We start from the raw sequence: 19,016 nt of genomic DNA on the forward strand, positions 1-19,016 counted from the left end.
AGGGCAGATTAGCCACTCGTCAGCGGATCCTCACAAGGCACCCCGATCTCTTTCCGCAATATTTTTTCAGTCTCTTTCTCCTGCGAATGACGGGGATGAGGGCCTGTTTGGGTGTCTGGAGTAAATCCCTTTCGTCTGACTCATTAAAGAGAAATTCTTTGTCCAGTTCAAGGTGAGTAATCGCTGTTATTTTTGGTCATAAGAGACGTAAGCAGCAACATAAGTTTAAAAAAAAAAAAAAAAAAAAAAAAAAAATGCGCGGTTGGTTAAAAGCCCATAAAACGGCAGCCATTCTCTCCGGCGGCATCTTATCAATGGAGTAGTCTACAGCTGCTTTTCTATATTTAACACTTACTTCATTGTTCAATCATTCCTGTGCCTGACTTTGTATAAAAGTGGGGGTGCTCAATCTGCCGAAGGGTCCTCCCCGGTCCTCCCCCTGAACATTTTAGCGTTTTTAAAACACATTTCCTGCAATTCTGTATTGTTTCTCAACAGAACACAACATTTTTTATTAGGTTTTTGACACAATAAACTAAATTGAAAAAGTAGACTAGACTAGTTTTTCTGACTAGATTACTAATCTACCGCCTTCCCTCAAATTCCAACCCACAGCGATTGATTGACAAGTCTGAAACCCTACCAACGCTGTGACTCCCTGACAATCCCACCCACAGTGATTGATTGACAGGCTGAACTGTTAAAGGGCTCTGTGCAGGCCAGTCAAATTCACCCAAATTACAAAATGACAAAGTATTCCTTACCCTTAGTGTACACAGCCACAGAGCCAATAAAATACATATTTTGAAGAACAAACATCAACGTGGCATATTAATATCTTGCAGTAAAACTGTAAATGTGACTTTAATCTCAAGAGAAGACAGGTTTAATGTTAAAAAGGTGTATGTGGTCTGTTTGCGTGTGTGTATTGTATATGTCACAAATAATAAATTTGTGGGTGTCTGTGTGTGAAAGCAGGAATATTTAGTAAATATTCTAATCACTCTAGTGTAATAAACAGTCAAACAGACTCACATGCATAACAATGTATGTCCTCTGGCTGTGCTTGTCAAAATAAAGTAAACCTGTAATTGATATGACAGCATTTATTTCTGTTCACAAAGGAAGCTCTGACTTAGGAAAGCTCCCGGCAGTGTGACAACATTAAGTTTGGCCTTGAAGATGTCTGTCTGTTCTTCCCATGGTGCCCCTTAGCAGCTCTTGTTTTTCAGCAGGTTATTTAATATCGACTTTGACACCATCATGCAGTTCAACCATTTGATTAGTATGGAATGGACAACCTTAATATAACACTTTACAGACCTGAAAAAGTATCTGCGCCACTTGCCATCTCTGATAGCTCAGGATGATATGGCTGAGTCAACATAATTGTATAGGGTTAACACCGTATCCGTATGTATGTGGACAGTGAAGCTAAAAAAAAATATTTGCCTCTATATTCTAGCATTTTGGATTTGAGATCAATGTTTCATATGAAATGACAATAGTTTCTATAAGGCAGAACATAATCCGAAACACAACCAAACCTAGTTGCAAATGCAAACTGCAAATGCAACAAGTTTAGAGTGACATTCTTGATGTAGTAATTGTGTGCAAGGTAAATTGGACCAAATACTAAACTTTTGGCTACTTTAATGAGTGTACAAAATATTAGGAGCACCTTCCAAATATTGAGATGCACCCCCCCTTTTGCCCTCAGAACAGCCTCAATTCGTCGGGGCATGGACTCTACAAGGTGTCGAAAGCAATCCACAGGGATGCTGGCCCATGTTTACTCCAATGCTTCTCACAGTTGTGTCAAGTTGGCTGGATGTCCTTTGGGTGGTGGACCATTCTTTTCACTAGATATTGGAACATTGCTGCGGGGACTTGCTTCCATTCAGCCACAAGAGCGTTAGTGAGGTTGGGACCTGATGTTGGGCGAATAGGCCTGGCTTGTTCGATGGGGTTGAGGTCAGGGCTCTGTGCAGGCCAGTCAAGTTCTTCCACACCGATCTCAAAATACCATTTCTGTATGGACCTCGCTTTGTGCACAGGGGCATTGTAATGCTGAAACAGGCAAGGGCCTTTCCCAAACTGTTTAGGGAAGGCCCTGCACAGAATTGTCTAGAATGTCATTGTATGCTGTAGTGTTAAGATTTCTAAGGGGCCTAGCCCAAACCATGAAAAACTGTCCCAGACCAATATTCCTCCTCCACCAAACTTTATAGTTGGCACTATGCATTCGGGCAGGTAGCATTCTCATGGCACCTGCAAACCCAGATTTGTCAGTCGGACTGTCAGCACTCAGTGGCCCCTTTTTGTGAGCTTGCGTGCCCTACCAATTCAAGGCTGAGCCTTTGTTGGTGGCATCCTATGACAGTGCCTCGTTGAAAGTCACTGAGCTCTTCAGTAAGGCCATTCTACTATCAGTGTTTGTCTATGAAGATTGCATGGCTGTGTGCTCGATTTTATACACCTGTCAGCAACGGCTGTGGCTGAAATAACCGGATCCACTAATTTGAAGGGGTGTCCACATACTCTTGTATATATAGTATACATAAAGTACTTCCATTTATAAACAGTAAGAATATGTATGAAAATTCCATTAAATAATGTAAAAGCTGTCGCCTCATATGAAACATTTGATCTCAAATCATAAAATCCTGGAGTATGAAGCAAAATTATTATTTTTTGCTATATGGTCAAAATACATGTAGTGTTGACTATCAGTAGGTAAAAGGCATGTAAACACTAACGACTGTGACTCAAGAGTTAAATATTGTTGAATGTTGATGTAGAGAAGGGTCCTATTCAATCTACACATCTGTGTATAAGTGTAGGTAGACAAAAGCACAGTGTGTGTTATGTGTTATTGGTCCACTGAGCCTCTGTGGTGATTGCTTTTGACCTTTATGTGTAGGGAATGGTCAACTCTTTTTGCTATGTATATATGATAAAAGGTGTCCCGATGCCTTTTGACAAGGTTCTGTTACTAGATCAAAGACAGCATTCAAATTCTACAAGGGATTTGTCATCTCAACTTTTTTTGACTTTGACATAACCATTTTATGTAGACAGTGGAAATGGTCCACCCACACAGACAGTGTGGTGAAGAAGACGCAACAGCATCTCTTCAACCTCAGGATGCTGAAGAAATTTGGCTTGGCCCCTAAGACCATCACAAACTTTTACAGATGCACAGTCGAGAGCATCCTGTCAGGCTGTATCACCACCTGGTACGGCAACTTCACTGCCTGCAACCGCAGGGCTCTCCAGAGGGTGGTGCGGTCTGCCCAACGCATCACTGGGGGCACACTACCTTCCCTCCAGGACACCTACAGCACTCAATGTCATAAGAAGGCTAAAAAGATCATCAAGGACATCAACCACCCAAGCCACGGCCTGTTCACCCAACTACCATCCAGAAGGCGAGGTCAGTACAGATGCATCAAAGCTGGGACCGAGAGACTGAAAAACAGCTTCTATCTTAAGGCCATCAGACTGTTAAATAGCCATCACTAGCCGGCTACCACTCAACCCTGCACCTTAGAGGCAGCTGCCCTATATACTGTACATATACATGGAATTATTAGTTAACACTAGTCACTTTAATAATGTTTGCTTTCTGCATTACTCATTTCATATGTACAGTTGAAGTCGGAAGTTTACATACACTTAGTTTGGAGTCATTAAAACTAGTTTTTCAACCACTCCATACATTTCTTGTTAACAAAATATACTTTTGGCAAGTCGGTTAGGACATCTACTTTGTGCATGAATCAAGTAATCTTTCCAACAATTAATTACTGACATATAATTTCACTTATAGTTCACTGTATCACAATTCCAGTGGGTCAGACGTTTACATACACTAAGTTGACTGTGCCTTTAAACTGCTTGGAAAATTCCAGAAAATGATTTCATAGCTTTAGAAGCTTCTGATAGGCTAATTGACAGCATTTGAGTCAATTGGAGGTGTACCACCTGTGGGTGTATTTCAAGGCCTACCTTCAAACTCAGTTCCTCTTTGCTTGACATCATTGGAAAATCAGAAGAAATCAGCCAAAAAAAATTGTTGACCTCCACAAGTCTGGTTCATCCTTGGGAGCAAATTCCAAACGCCTGAAGGTACCACGTTCATCTGTACAAACAATAGTACACAAGTATAAACACCATGGGACCACGCAGCCATCATACCGCTCAGGAAGAAGACACGTTCTGTCTCCTAGAGATTAACGTACTTTGGTGCGAAAGTGCAAATCAATCCCAGAACAACAGCAAAGGACCTTGTGAAGATTTTCTCCAGGTACAAAAGTATCTGTTTTCACAGTTAAACAAGTCCTATATCGACATAACCTGCAAGGCCGCTCAGCATGACTGATGCCACTGCTCCAAAACCGCCATTAAAAAGCCAGAATAAGGTTTGCAACTGCACATGGGGAAAAATATCGTACTTTTTGGATAAATATCCTCTGGTCTGATGAAACAAAAATATAACTGTTTGGCCATAATGACCATCGTTATGTTTGGAGGAAAAAGGGGTAGGCTTGCAAGCCAAGAACACCATCCCAATCGTGAAGCACGGGGGTGGCAGCATCATGTTGTGGGGGTGCTTTGCTGCAGGAGGGACTGGTGGATTTCACAAAATAGATGGCATCATGAGGCAGGAAAAATATGTGGTTATATTGAAGCAACATCACAAGACATCAGTCAGGAAGTTAAAGCTTTGTTACAAATGGGTCTTCCAAATGGACAATGACCCCAAGCATACTTCCAAAGTTGTGGCAAAATGGCTTAAGGACAACAAACGTGAATGTATTTTTTGCAGAGCATACAACCATGCCAACAACACATCCATGGAGATCAGTGAACAAAGGGCTGGACAACGGGTCGCACCGAAGAACTACATGGCTGCCAAGAAAGCGGTTAGTTTTGCTCGATTCTTAAAATGTGTACACAGCATTTGTGTGTTGAAGTCACTTTTAATTCTTAACTGATCTACCATTTCTCTCACCGAGATTGAGTCATTAAAGGCAGACCAGCAGAAAGAGAAACATTATCTGAGGGCAGCGATACGGGCGACAGTTGATGCATTGGTCCAGAGCCAGGCGACATTGGTGGAGAGTCATGCGGAGAATGATGCGTTTAAGAGGGCGAGGAACGAGATGGAGTCACAATCCATGCCAGGCATATCTGTGAGCTCTGGAACTGCACCTCCGACAGGCAGAGTCAATATACCTGGCTGGTTCGTCAGGTCATTGGCACCCTGACATTTCCATTCCTCTTCTGACAACAGAACTTGACCAACTGCTCACCAGGCACTGCAAGGGCCATCTGGACCGTTATGCTGTTCTGCTATTCCAAGGATGTGTAACCAAAGAGAGATACCACGAGTTGGCACAGAATACCAACTGGAATGGATCCCGAGGCAAATGTGGCTTACCAGTGAACCTCCGGGGGTTCATCATTAATACTGTGTCTCAGAAGTTTCTGTCCATGACTAATGCAACCCGAAAAAGCATTAAAGACAGAGTTAATGAGTACTTGAGGTCATGGCCTAGTCTCCCTTTTGTAAGGAATTAGGCACTTTCCCATGTTTACTACAGTATGTACTGTAGGCTACGTTTACTTGTCAGAATGCACAGTAGCCTAATAAACAAATGCAGGTGGCTTATATCTTCAAAAAGCTTTATTATCCAAATATAAAATCATGTACTGTACAGTATTGTATTTATTCATCAGCATGTTCATGCTATTTTGGCCTTTATTCAGATTACAACCGCTCACTTTAATTTTTTTGAAAATAAAATTCTCTCCAGAATATCGTTATATATAGGTTACCCGCTGTGGACAACTATTTCAGCACCGTTTTGCGCTGCTCTGAGATAAGCATGAAGAAATGAAAATGTTCAATTATATTCCATGATATTCTTAAGATATATATATACACAGTATATCACAAAAGTGAGTACACCCCTCACATTTTTGTAAATATTTGAGTATATCTTTTCATGTGACAACACTGAAGAAATGACACTTTGCTACAATGTAAAGTAGTGAGTGTACAGCTTGTATAACAGTGTAAATTTGCTGTCCCCTCAAAATAACTCAACACACAGCAATTCATGTCTAAACCGCTGGCAACAAAAGTGAGTACACCCCTAGTGAAAATGTCCAAATTGGGCCCAAAGTGTCAATATTTTGTGGCTACCATCATTTTCCAGCACTGCCTTAACCCTCTTGGGCATGGAGTTCACCAGAGCTTCACAGGTTGCCACTGGAGTCCTCTTCCACTCCTCCATGACGACATCACGGAGCTGGTGGATGTTAGAGACCTTGCACTCCTCCACCTTCCGTTTGAGGATGCCCCACAGATGCTCAATAGGGTTTAGGTCTGGAGACATGCTTGGCCAGTCCATCACCTTTACCCTCAGCTTCTTTAGCAAGGCAGTGGTCGTCTCGGAGGTGTGTTTGGGGTCGTTATCATGTTGGAATACTGCCCTGCGGCCCAGTCTCCGAAGGGAGGGGAACATGCTCTGCTTCAGTATGTCACAGTACATGTTGGCATTCATGGTTCCCTCAATGAACTGTAGCTCCCCAGTGCCGGCAGCACTCATGCAGCCCCAGACCATGACACTCCCACCACCATGCTTGACTGTAGGCAAGACACACTTGTCTTTGTACTCCTCACCTGGTTGCCACCACACACGCCTGACACCATCTGAACCAAATAAGTTTATCTTGGTCTCATCAGACCACAGGACATGGTTCCAATAATCCATGTCCTTAGTCTGCTTGTCTTCAGCAAACTGTTTGCGGGCTTTCTTGTGCATCATCTTTAGAAGAGGCTTCCTTCTGGGACGACAGCCATGCAGACCAATTTGATGCAGTGTACGGCGTATGGTCTGAGGACTGACAGGCTGACCCCCCCACCCCTTCAACCTCTGCAGCAATGCTGGCAGCACTCATACGTCTATTTCCCAAAGACAACCTCTGGATATGACGCTGAGCACGTGCACTCAACTTCTTTGGGCGACCATGGCGAGGCCTGTTCTGAGTGGAACCTGTCCAGTTAAACCGCTGTATGGTCTTGGCCACCGTGCTGCAGCTCAGTTTCAGGGTCTTGGCAATCTTCTTATAGCCCAGGCCATCTTTATGTAGAGCAACAATTCTTTTTTTCAGATCCTCAGAGAGTTCTTTGCCATGAGGTGCCATGTTGAACTTCCAGTGACCAGTCAGTATGAGGGTGTGTGAGAGCGATGACACCAAATTTAACACACCTGCTCCCCATTCACACCTGAGACCTTGTAACACTAACGAGTCACATGCCACCGGGGAGGGAAAATGGCTAATTGGGCCCAATTTGGACATTTTCACTTAGGGGTGTACTCACTTTTGTTGCCAGCGGTTTAGACATTAATGGCTGTATGTTGAGTTATTTAGAGGGGACAGCACATTTACACTGTTATACAAGCTGTACACTCACTACTTTACATTGTAGCAAAGTGTCATTTCTTCAGTGTTGTCACATGAAAATATATACTCAAATATTTACAACAATGTGAGGGGTGTACTCACTTTTGTGGTATACTGTATATACATAAATAAATACAAAACTTTCTTGAACTAACACCCCCCTACTTAATTGAGGAAAAGTTGACTTACTATACTTGTGATATTTGATTCTCCAACCTAGCTATCATAAGATGAATGCACTAACTCAAATGTAAAATGAGAACCCTTTGAAGAACACTTTTTGATTCCAGGTAGAACCCTTTTGGGTTCCATGTAGAACCCTTTCCACATGAAACCCAAAATGCTCTACCTGGAACCTAAAAGTTTTTCTAACTGGAACCAAAAAGGGTTCTCCTATGGCGACAGCCGAAGAATTCTTTTGGAACCCTTTTTTTCTAAGTGTACATATGCAGTCAAATCAGGCCCTAACCTTTTGGGTGCCCTAAGGGACATTTTAAATGGGCTAATTGAGTGACTGTCAGTGCCTAGTTAAATAAATAAATACAAATAAATATGACTCACCAACTGGATTTGGTCTTATGTAGCAACATTTGAAATGTTGTTTTTTACATTGGATAAAAGTAGAGACTCAGCGCTACAAAATGGTATATCATACACTGCGTTTTTTTTAGGAACAATGGGAAAGTAATTCTGCTTTGAAAGTTGATAAACTTGTAAACTCACTTTTGAGAAAAAGGCCTTTGAATATTTTGGTATCTCGTCTAGAGCTCTTCTTTGTTTACACCCATTCAGCATCGTTCACTTAGCCCCACCCATCTTGTTTTGCTCTCGGAGCATTCAAAGCACACACTGATGATTTGTTTACCTCTGGATAACATGTAAACAGCCTAACCAGCTCTGCTGGCAACAATTTCATTACACTTTTTTGCCAACGTTTACTGACACCGGCGTTGTGCATTTTAGTTTATGACATGTAGCTAGGTAAACAATGAACCTAGCTAGGTAAAAAACGTGTAAGATCACACACGTCACGTAACGTTAGCTAACGAGCCAGCCAGCTAACGTTAGCTAGTTAAACAACAATGAACATAGTGCCAAATCATGTCATTACTACCCTGCATGAATCTGCTGGGAGCTAACCAACCAGGTTCAATTTTAGCTAGCTAACAGAAGGCTCTAACTAGCAAGCAAACGGTTCTGGGATATGAATAATAACGTCATACACATAACGTTAGCTAGGGAGCCAACTGCTGATGTTAACTAGCTAACAGTACACTTTAGCATGAATTGAACAGCTTTCTGTAAAAATTTGAAACATGTAATATCTGAACATTTTGCTAATATGAAACAGAAACATATGTGTTGTAATGCAGTAACACCAAGACGCACGGCCATCAAGACGTGCGGTCAATGCATGTTTTGCATGTTGGAGCTCGAAGCATAATATGTTCACTGTACCCTGCAATCGCACCTGCAACCCTGTGCATGTGACTAATAAACACTGAATATGAGTTTTATGGAAACAACAGTAGCCTAAACATCATTATAAGCACCAAATGTGCTTGATAAATAGTGAAAATCAGCACAAAAGCAATTATGACATTATTATGAAAATAAGTGTTGATATGACAGCAGTCCAATATAGTCAATTATTGTCAGCTTGTGTTTGCATTGTGTGCGTCTTCGCGCAATGGAAATCAGTTGGAGCATGTGCATGTCACATAAACAAACGAAACCTGGTGAGTGCGTTGCAGTTGTTTTTTTGCTTGAGATGTAGGGTCTGCTAACATGCATCATTTGTCCTAATCTCGTCCACATTCTGATTGTACCCACATTTTTAGAGAGGTGAAGACGATTAAAAGACACATTGTGATCTTATAAGTGTAAACAGACAAGATCAGTACAAAATCCGGAAAAGGGATGCATGTTAGGGGCAGGTATAAACACGGCTTTTGTGCTGATAACCGGCCTGTAGCATTGACACCAGCTTGTTCTATCCAAACGTCTCCCTCCCTTCCTCTCTCATTTGCGCACCATTATGGGGGTTTTTTTGCGCTTAGGCCTCGGAGGTTCTTCTGATTCTGAGACTCAGAATCAGAAAAAGAATCATCATGATTCCTTTTTCGTTTTCATTCAGATTTTGTAGCAATGCTAACGCAGCATGTGCATCCATTCGTCTTGGTCTTCTTGCCATTGTAAATTACGCACACTTTCAGTGTGTACTCCAAGTAGGCCAGAGTAGACTGATAAGACTTCTTGGATTTGGTGGACTGATATAATTAGAATAGATAAATACAATTCACAATTAATTATTATTCATAATTCATAATTATGCATCGTTCGCGTCCCCTCGCTCATCAACTCACTCATCCTCTCCCCATCATACTTTACTGCATTTATTTAATCTGTTGTTATACAGTATGTGTGAAATTAGTTTCGGTATAGTTTAGGTTCAGTTTCGAGGCAATTGCCAGGGTGATTATCAACTGGGCACGGCACCAACTGTTGGGAGAAGGAAGGAAGCAGGCCCTACTGTCGGGAGAAGGGGCAATGAGGGAAAACCATAAAAACAATGACATGCCCCCCTATAACTGGTTGTAACTCCAGTTCTGTTTGTGATATTAAGATTCTAACAGTGACAGTGTGTTATACAGACGTATTTAGGAAATGTCAAGGACGGAGGGGGGCATGACTTAAAAAATGGCACAGTAATATAAAACTAAATTCATGAGCAGTCCAAATGACTGCTTTAAAAAGGTCGTCACTTAGCCGTTTGAACTGTGTCAGAGGCACCAATTCATCCAATTTCAGCTAATTCTGTAGACCATTCCACAAGCAAGGTGCAAAATAGCTAAAGGCATGTTTACCTACTGTAACTCTGTCGAGACCAAAGGGATCTCCAGAGTTAACCTATTACAGTCCAATCTCTGTCTAAGCCAGGGGAGGGGAGTGGGAGGTTCTACTAAACTATTTGGAATTGTTTTAAGAATGTCAAACCAAGGATCATTTTGCTATTTGATTTAGAATTTTAAGTATCAACATTTTTTTAAGCCTGTTATATTTGGCATTACTGCTATTTGCCCATACAAACGCATTAACAGATTCACTACATGGAACACCAGATATTCCCCCCCAGAAAAATCTAAAGTAAGTTGTTCTGAAGTGTCTATCCTACAGTTGAAGTCGGAAGATTACATACACCTTAGCCAAATACATTAAAACTCAGTTTTTCACAATTCCTGACATTTAATCCTAGTAAAAATTCCCTGTCTTAGGTCAGTTAGGATCACCACTTTATTTAAAAATGTGAAATGTCAGAATAATAGTAGAGAGAAGGATTTATTTCAACTTTTATTTCTTTCATCACATTCCCAGTGGGTAAGAAGTTTACCGATTAGTATTACTCAATTAGTATTTGGTAGCATTGCCTTTAAATTGTTTAACTTGGGTCTTCTCACAGTAAGTTACCACCCTGCATACCACTGCTGGCTTGCTTCTGAAGCTAAGCAGGGTTGGTCCTGGTCAGTCCCTGGATGGGAGACCAGATGCTGCTGGAAGTGGTGTTGGAGGGCCAGTAGGAGGAACTCTTTCCTCTGGTCTAAAAAATATCCCAATGCCCCAGAGCAGTGATTGGGGACACTGCCCTGTGTAGGGTGCCGTCTTTCGGATGGGACGTTAAGCGGGTGTCCTGACTCTCTGAGGTCATTAAAGATCCCATGGCACTTATCGTAAGAGTAGGGGTGTTAACCCCGGTGTCCTGGCTAAATTCCCAATCTGGCCCTCAAACCATCATGGTCACCTAATAATCCCCAGTTTACAATTGGCTCATTCATCCCCCTCCTCTCCCCTGTAACTATTCCCCAGGTCGTTGCTGCAAATGAGAACGTGTTCTCAGTCAACTTACCTGGTAAAATAACGGTAAAATAAATAAATAAAATAAAAAGTTGGGCGAATTTTGGCCCATTCCTCCTGACTTAGCTGGTGTAATTGAGTCAGGTTTGTAGGCCTCCTTGCTCGCACGTGACTTTGTCAGTTCTGCCCATAAATTTTCTATAGGATTGAGGTCAGGGCTTTGTGATGGCCATTACCAAATATCCATTTGGAAGACAAATTTGTGACCAAGCTTTATCTTCCTGTCTGATGTCTTGAGATGTTGCTTCAATATATCCACTTCATTTTCCATCCTCATGATGTCATCTATTTTGTGAAGTACACCAGTCCCTCCTGCATCAAAGCACCCCCACAACATGATGCTGCTACCCCCGTGCTTCACGATTGGGATGGTGTTCTTCGGCTTGCAAACGTCTCCCTTTTTCCTCCAAACATAATGATGGGCATTATGGCCAAACAGTTATATTTTTGTTTCATCAGACCAGAGGACATTTCTCCAAAAAGTACAATCTTTGTCCCCATGTGCAGTTGCAAACCTTATTCTGGCTTTTTAATGGCGGTTTTGGAGCAGTGGCTTCTTCCTTGCTGAGCGGCCTTTCAGGTTACGTCAATTAAGGACTTGTTTTACTGTGGATATAGATACTTTTGTACCTGTTACCTCCAGCATCTTCACAAGGTCCTATGCTGTTGTTCTGGGATTGATTTGCACTTTTCGCACCAAAGTATGTTCATCTCTAGGAGACAGAACGCGTCTTCTTCCTGAGCGTTATGACGGCTGCATGGTCCCATGGTGTTTATACTTGTGTACTATTGTTTGTACAGATGAACGTGGTACCTTCAGGCATTTGGAATTTGCTCCCAAGGATGAACCAGACTTGTGGAGGTCTACAATTTTTTTCTGAGGTCTTGGCTGATTTCTTTTGATTTTCCCATGATGTCAAGCAAAGAGGCACTGAGTTTGAAGGTTGGCCTTGAAATACATCCAAGGGTACACCTCCAATTGACTCAAATTATGTCAATTAGCCTATGAGAAGCTTCTAGAGCCATGACATAATTTTCTGGAATGCTAATTTTCTCCAAGCTGTTTAAAGGCACAGTCAACTTAGTGTATGTAAACTTCTGACCCACTGGAATTGTGATACAGTGAATTTTAAGTGAAATAATCTGTCTGTAAACAATTGTTGGAAAAATTACTTGTGTCATGCACAAAGTAGATGTCCTAACCAATTTGCCAAAACTATAGTTTGTTAACAAGAAATATGTGGAGTAGTTGAAAAACGAGTTTTAATGAATCGAACTTAAGTGTATGTAAACTTCCGACTTCAACTGTATATCTGAGAGATATAAGAAAGATCAAGAAACATTTCTATATATTTTTTACATGTATTTAAGCCTTTATTTTTGGCACTAAAGAGTGTCCATATACTGTATACAGTACTTCTACTGTTTTTCAACTGTTACCAGGTGACCTTCAGACAAGTCTTGCGAGGCCTATTGGCGTGTACGCAGACATGTACGTGTTCATGAGTCTCACCTTTCCACACAGGGGTCATATTAGTGTGTTGCCTTAACTTTTCGCACGCTACAGACAGAAGTTGGCAGATCGCCTTTACCGACTTCAGACGAGTCCCAAGATGCTTGTGGGGGTCTTAGAGCAGAAAGGAAAACACCATCGTCTTCGTGAGTCTCATCTTTCCATAGATTGTTATCTTTCTAAACCGTCAATACGCTACCGAAGATGTTGTGAGAAGACCGATTTTCGGGATGTCTCATGGTCTGACACCATCGCTCTAGCTCTGTCACCTTTCACCGCAGATGCGAAAGTGCAACATCAGTGGATGCGGTGAATTGAGACGCATCCAATGCAAAAAACCCCCCTGATGTCTTTATCTTAAACTGATAGATTTTTATGGGGATTTTTTTATTATGCTATTTAGATTTCCGCGGAAACGCGGACATCGACTCTAGGGGGTTTAATCCTTGAGACCGTGTCTGATAGCTTGTATATTCTGTAAGTTAGCAGAGAAGTGAGGTACAGTAGTTTATACTATAGGGCTTTATAAACAAGAAGTGTGCAATGCATCTATCTACAAGACTTCAAAGAGAGCCAGCCTTCCTACCTGATAAAGAGTGCAGTGATGTGTGCTGAAACAGTTACCCGTAATAAAATGTAGTGTGCTATCATAAACTGCGTTCAGTGGCTTCAATACAGTGGCAACTGCATAACATATAGACGATATCGCCATAGTCTAAGAGCGTAATAAAAGTCAACTGAATTATTTGTATTCTGCTATTTAACAACAGGCATGACCTGTTCCTATAAAATAAGCCTATTTCATGTCTTAAATTCACAACTTACTCATCAACATGATTTTTGGAAAGCCTATTATCAATCCAGATGCCTAGATATTTGTAAGGGCACCATTCAATATGCATAAATCATTAGATTTTACAAAAATAACATATACTTGGTTTTACCTGCATTAAGTACTAATTTCAGTTCAACAAAGGCAATAAATGCAGATTGAAGCTCCAAAATAGCCTGGTCAGCTGTGGGGCAATAGCATACACAACAGTGCTATAATCGTGCCGGAGTGGATGGGTGCCGTTTTATGGGCTCCTAACCAACTGTGTTATTTTGTGTCTTTTTTTGTATTTGCATTGTTTATAACTTATTTTGTACATAGTGTTGCTGCTACCATCTCTTACGACCATAAAGAACTTCTGGATATCAGAACAGCGACTACTCAACTCGAACTGGACAAAAAATATATTTTTTTATGAGTCAGAAGCGACGGATATACTGCTTCTCCGAGACCAGGCGCAAATCGCCGTCTCTGACAATTTTATGGGCTTTCCTCTGACACCGCCTATTATATAGGTCCTGGAAGGCAGGAAGCTTGGTCCCAGTGATGTACTGTGCCGTACGCACTACCCTCTGTAGCGCTTTGCGGTCAGATGCCGAGCAGTTGCAATACCAGGTGGTGATGCAACCGGTCAGGATGCTCTTGATGGTGCAGCTGTAGAACCTTTTGAGGATCTGGGGACCCATGCCAAATCTTTTCAGGATCCCGAGGGGGAAAAGGTTTTGTTGTGTCCTCTTCACGACTGTCTTGGTATGTTTGGACCATGATAGTTCGTTGGTGATGTTGACACCAAGGAACTTAACTCTCGACCCGCTCCGTCGATGTTAATGGGGGCCCTGTTCGGCCCACCTTTTCCTGTAGTCCACAATCAGCTTCTTTGTCTTGATCACATTGAGGGAGAGGTTGCTGTCCTGGCACCACACGGCTAGTTCTCTGACCTCCTCCCCAAAGGCCGTCTCATCGTTGTCGGGGCGGGTCAGCAAACTTAATGATGGTGTTGGAGTCCTGAAGGGCCACGCAGTCATGCAGACAGGGAGTACAGGAGGGGACTAAGTATACACCCCTGAGAGGCCCCAGTGTTAAGGATCAGCGTGGCAAACGTGTTGTTGCCTACTTTTACCACCTGGGGGCGGCCCTTCAGGAAGTCCAGGATCCAGTTGCAGAGGGAGGAGGAAGGTGTTTAACTCCCGATTCAACTCTCTTTGTGTATGTGTATTGACATGTTGCACCGAGCTGTCTGTCTAAACTACTGGTACACAGCTAGGTCACCCATGCATACCCCACAAGACATGCCACAAGAGGTCTCTTTCACAGTCCCCAAGTACAGAACAGACTATGGGAGGAACACAATACTACATAGAGCCATGACTACATGGAACTCTGTTCCAGATCAAGTAACTGATGCAAGCAGTAAAATTAGATTTAAAAAACAGATTAAAAAACACCTTATGGAACACAAACACAGGCACAGACACATGGGTACACACACACACATACACACACACATACATGATAACATATGCACACACATACACATGGATTTAGTACTGTAGATATGTGGTAGGGGTGGAGTAGGGGCCTGAGGGCACAGTGTGTTGTGAAATCTGTGAATGATTGTAATAATTTTATAAACTGCCTTAATTTTGCGTAAATCCACAAAGACTATTAGGCTTGTCAAGGCTTTTAAAGATTGCTGTCTGAGTGTAAATGTGTTCAGAGTGAAAACTGCCAGTGACTTAACCAAAGCCAGCAGGTGTCTGGCCAACAATGCTGAAAAAAAAGATTTACTAACACATTCACTACATTAAAAAAGGATGTGGACACCTGCTCTTCGAACATCTCATTCCAAAATCATAGCCATTAATATGGAGTTGGTCCCCCCCTTTGCTGCTATAACAGCCTCAACTCTTCTGGGAAGGCTGTCCAGTAGATGATGGAACATTGTTGAGGATACTTTTTTACATTCAGCTAAAAGAACATTAGTGAGGTTGGGCACTGATGTTGGGCTATTAGGCCTGGCTCGCATTCGGTGTTCCAATTCATCCCAAAGTTGTTTGATGGGGTTGAGGTCAGGCCTCTGGGCAGGCCAGTCATGTTCTTCCACACTGATCTCGACAAACCATTTCTGTATGGATCTCATTTTGTGCACGGGGGCGTTGTCATGCTGAAACAGGAAAGGGCCTTCCCCAAACTGTTGCCACAAAGTTGGAAGCACAGAATGATCTAGAATCTCATTGTATGCTGTAGCGGTAAAATTTCCCTTCACTGGAACTAAAGGGTCTTAGCCCGAACCATGAAAAACATCCCCAGACCATTATTCCAGACCAAACTTTACAATTTGCACTATGCATTCGGGCATTCTCCTGGCATCTGTTAACTGCCAGATGGACAAGCGGTGATTCAACACTCCAGAGAACACATTTCCACTGCTCCAGAGTCCAATGGCCGAGAGCTTTACACCACTCCAGCCAACGCTTGACATTGCACATGGTGATCTTAAGCTTGTGTGGCTGGAAACCCACTTCATAAAATTCTAGACAAACAATTATTGTGCTGACGTTGCTTCCAGAGGCAGTTTGGAACTCGGTAGTGAGTGTTGCAGCCGAAGACAGACAACAAACTGTCTTGTTGGAATGGTGGTATCCTATGACGGTGCCACGTTGAAAGTCACTGAGCTCTTCATTAAGGCCATTCTACTGCCAATGTTTGTCTACAGAGATTGCATGGCTGTGTGCTCGATTTTATACACCTGTCAGCAACGGCTGTGGCTGAAGTAGCCGAATCCACTAATTTGAATGGGTGTCCACATACTCTTGTATATATAGTGTATATTGAAACTAATTTCATACAACTAATTCCATACATATAATAATACACTGAATTTACAAAACATTAAGGACACCTGCTCTTTCCATGACATAAACTGACCAGGTGAATTCAGGTGAAAGCTATGACCCCTTACTTGTTAAATTAATCAGTGTAGATAAAGGGGAGGAGACAGGTTAACAAATTATTTTTTAAGCCTTGAGACAATTGAGACATGGATTGTGTATGTGTGCCATTCAGAGGGCGAATGGGGAGGGCAAAATATTTAATTGCCTTTGAACGGGGTATGGTAGTACAGTTTCCCGTGTGTATCAAGAATGGTCCACCACCCAAAGGCATTGGAATCTACATGACTGTGGGAAGTATTGGAGTCTATATGGACCAGCATCCCTGTGGAATGCTTTCGACACCTTGTAGAGTCCATTCCCAGACTAATTGAGGCTGTTATGAGGGCAAAAGGGGGAGGGGTGCAACTCAATATTCTAAATATTAGGAAGGTGTCCTTAATGTTTTGTACACTCAGTGTAGATCTAGACATGCAGTTACAATAGTCTGTTGGATTATAATATTATCAGTTGACAAATTGTGGATGAAATTGTAATTGACACAGAGGCAGGGAACGGAGAACATGCTTTTATTCAAATCCTCCTACAGAGTTGCATGCAGCCCAGAGTTTTTGATTTCTTATAGACCATCGGAAAGAGCAGACTCTAAGGTTTCTAACACACTACATTTGGCAAACAACTCTAAAAAAAATTATTCAATATAACAGTTTTTTGTAGAATAACCACCTGATCAACTCATTCCAAACGTGAGGACTTGCGACACTCAGCAATAGTTTGTTTAGGAAAAATTATATTTTATTCTGTTATATTGTGATTGCATTCTTACTATAAAATATATATGTGTTGACTGTGATAAGGGCAGGGGAATATAAGCGTGTCTTGTCTGCGAAATTAACAAATTAACTTTTTGATTTCATTGTCATGGCGCATAGCCATGTAGACTAAGCACAGTAACATAAGCTACATTAAACTCAAAGTATGCTATTCTGTTCTTTTGAAATCATTTTTTTTGTATCATGTTTCTTAAGATCTGTCATAAACAAAATAATGGATTCATTTGTGGTGGTGTATATTAAATGGCTTTTATTAGACTGTTTAAAATGTAGATGTCCAAAGGGCATGGCATTGGCGTCTAAGTGTCGAGGCCGCGCTATTCTGCCAACAAAATATGTAAAACAGGCTTGCGTTAAAACTGCAATCGGTAATTTTGTATCATTCTTTTGTCCAGCATTTTATAAATTTGTGGCAACAGCTGGTCAATGGTATCTACATTTTCCCAAATAGTTTCCCTTACAATGAAAACTCCGACTGATTTATTGTTGGCTAATTACATTGCACTACAGGAATGCAGTTAAAACATGTTTGTCGTCCAACCATGTTTCTTGTCCAAACATGGCTCAGTTGTATGTCTGGCTTGAGGGTCTAGAGTACACCAGTGTTTCCCACTGTTTCCCCAGGGGATAAACGTGCTCTATGTTGCAATGGCACTTATTTTAATTCAGCACATAGACCATCTGCATTATTCTGCCTTGAGATTTGAATACTGAATGTTGTATTTTCTTGAAAATATGACATCAATAAATGACTAAATGACTCATAGTTGGGTGTACAGATCTCACGTCAGAATACCTACCCATGTTCTCTGTATATTATGCCTCTTTGAGGGGCCAGCAAAGCAACCATGAATGTATAATTGCAGTGCTTGTCAGTGGCCAACAACTTGACTTTGAGCCAGTCAGAGAGCATGAACCCCCATGTGGAGGAGCCAACAAAAAAGGCGGGCATTTTCTCTGTACATCCATAGACGAACCAGTCACACTTCATATGCAATGTAGCTAAGTGTAACATAAACTCACCCCATTCCGTACAAATGTGCGCAACCGCGACATTCACTAAGAGGCTGCAAAAAAAACGAATAGGACTGTAGCGACTGTGCTGACTTCAAAATCTGAGGTGTGAACTACGTTTCTATTCAAGCGTTGATCGACATGGTAATGGCTCTATAGTATTGGAGAAAAGTAGAAAAAACTGACCCTCCGTTACATCGTGACGTGTCATGCCGTAACGTACAGCACGTGTAAAGCAACTATTTCTGTCTTATAATCTCTCTCCACCAGGTGTAGCACTTCTCTCATCGTTTAAAAACAAGAAATGGACAGTGACGGGGGTAAGGGGGGATACCTAGTCATTTTTTGCGTCGTCACTGCAAACGATCATCACTCTCAAAAGGCAATGTTTACTTCTGAAGATCACTTTAGCACCGCCTTAAAAACCCGATTAAAATTCGACACAAACCTTCAAATAGGTATGTAATGACACATTATATAAACTCTTTATCGTGTTTTATTTACATTTTAGAGGCGATAAGGTGATAAGTTGGACAGATCGA

At 41.7% G+C, this 19,016-nt stretch overlaps 1 protein-coding gene across 1 annotated transcript in view; it reads left to right on the plus strand.

Moving 5' to 3' along the window:
* The first annotated feature begins 4,859 nt into the window (after positions 1 to 4,859).
* LOC129835386 (collagen alpha-1(XXV) chain-like) overlaps positions 4,860 to 19,016 on the plus strand; it is a 146,482-nt gene continuing 132,325 nt past the window's right edge. The window contains exons 1-2 of the mRNA XM_055901024.1: positions 4,860 to 4,928; positions 5,022 to 5,156. Of these exons, the coding sequence (XP_055756999.1) occupies positions 4,860 to 4,928; positions 5,022 to 5,156 (204 nt within the window). The remainder of the gene's footprint in view (positions 4,929 to 5,021; positions 5,157 to 19,016) is intronic.

This window comes from Salvelinus fontinalis, chromosome 36 (assembly GCF_029448725.1).
Source record: "Salvelinus fontinalis isolate EN_2023a chromosome 36, ASM2944872v1, whole genome shotgun sequence".
In the NCBI taxonomy this organism is placed as follows: Eukaryota; Metazoa; Chordata; class Actinopteri; order Salmoniformes; family Salmonidae; genus Salvelinus; species Salvelinus fontinalis.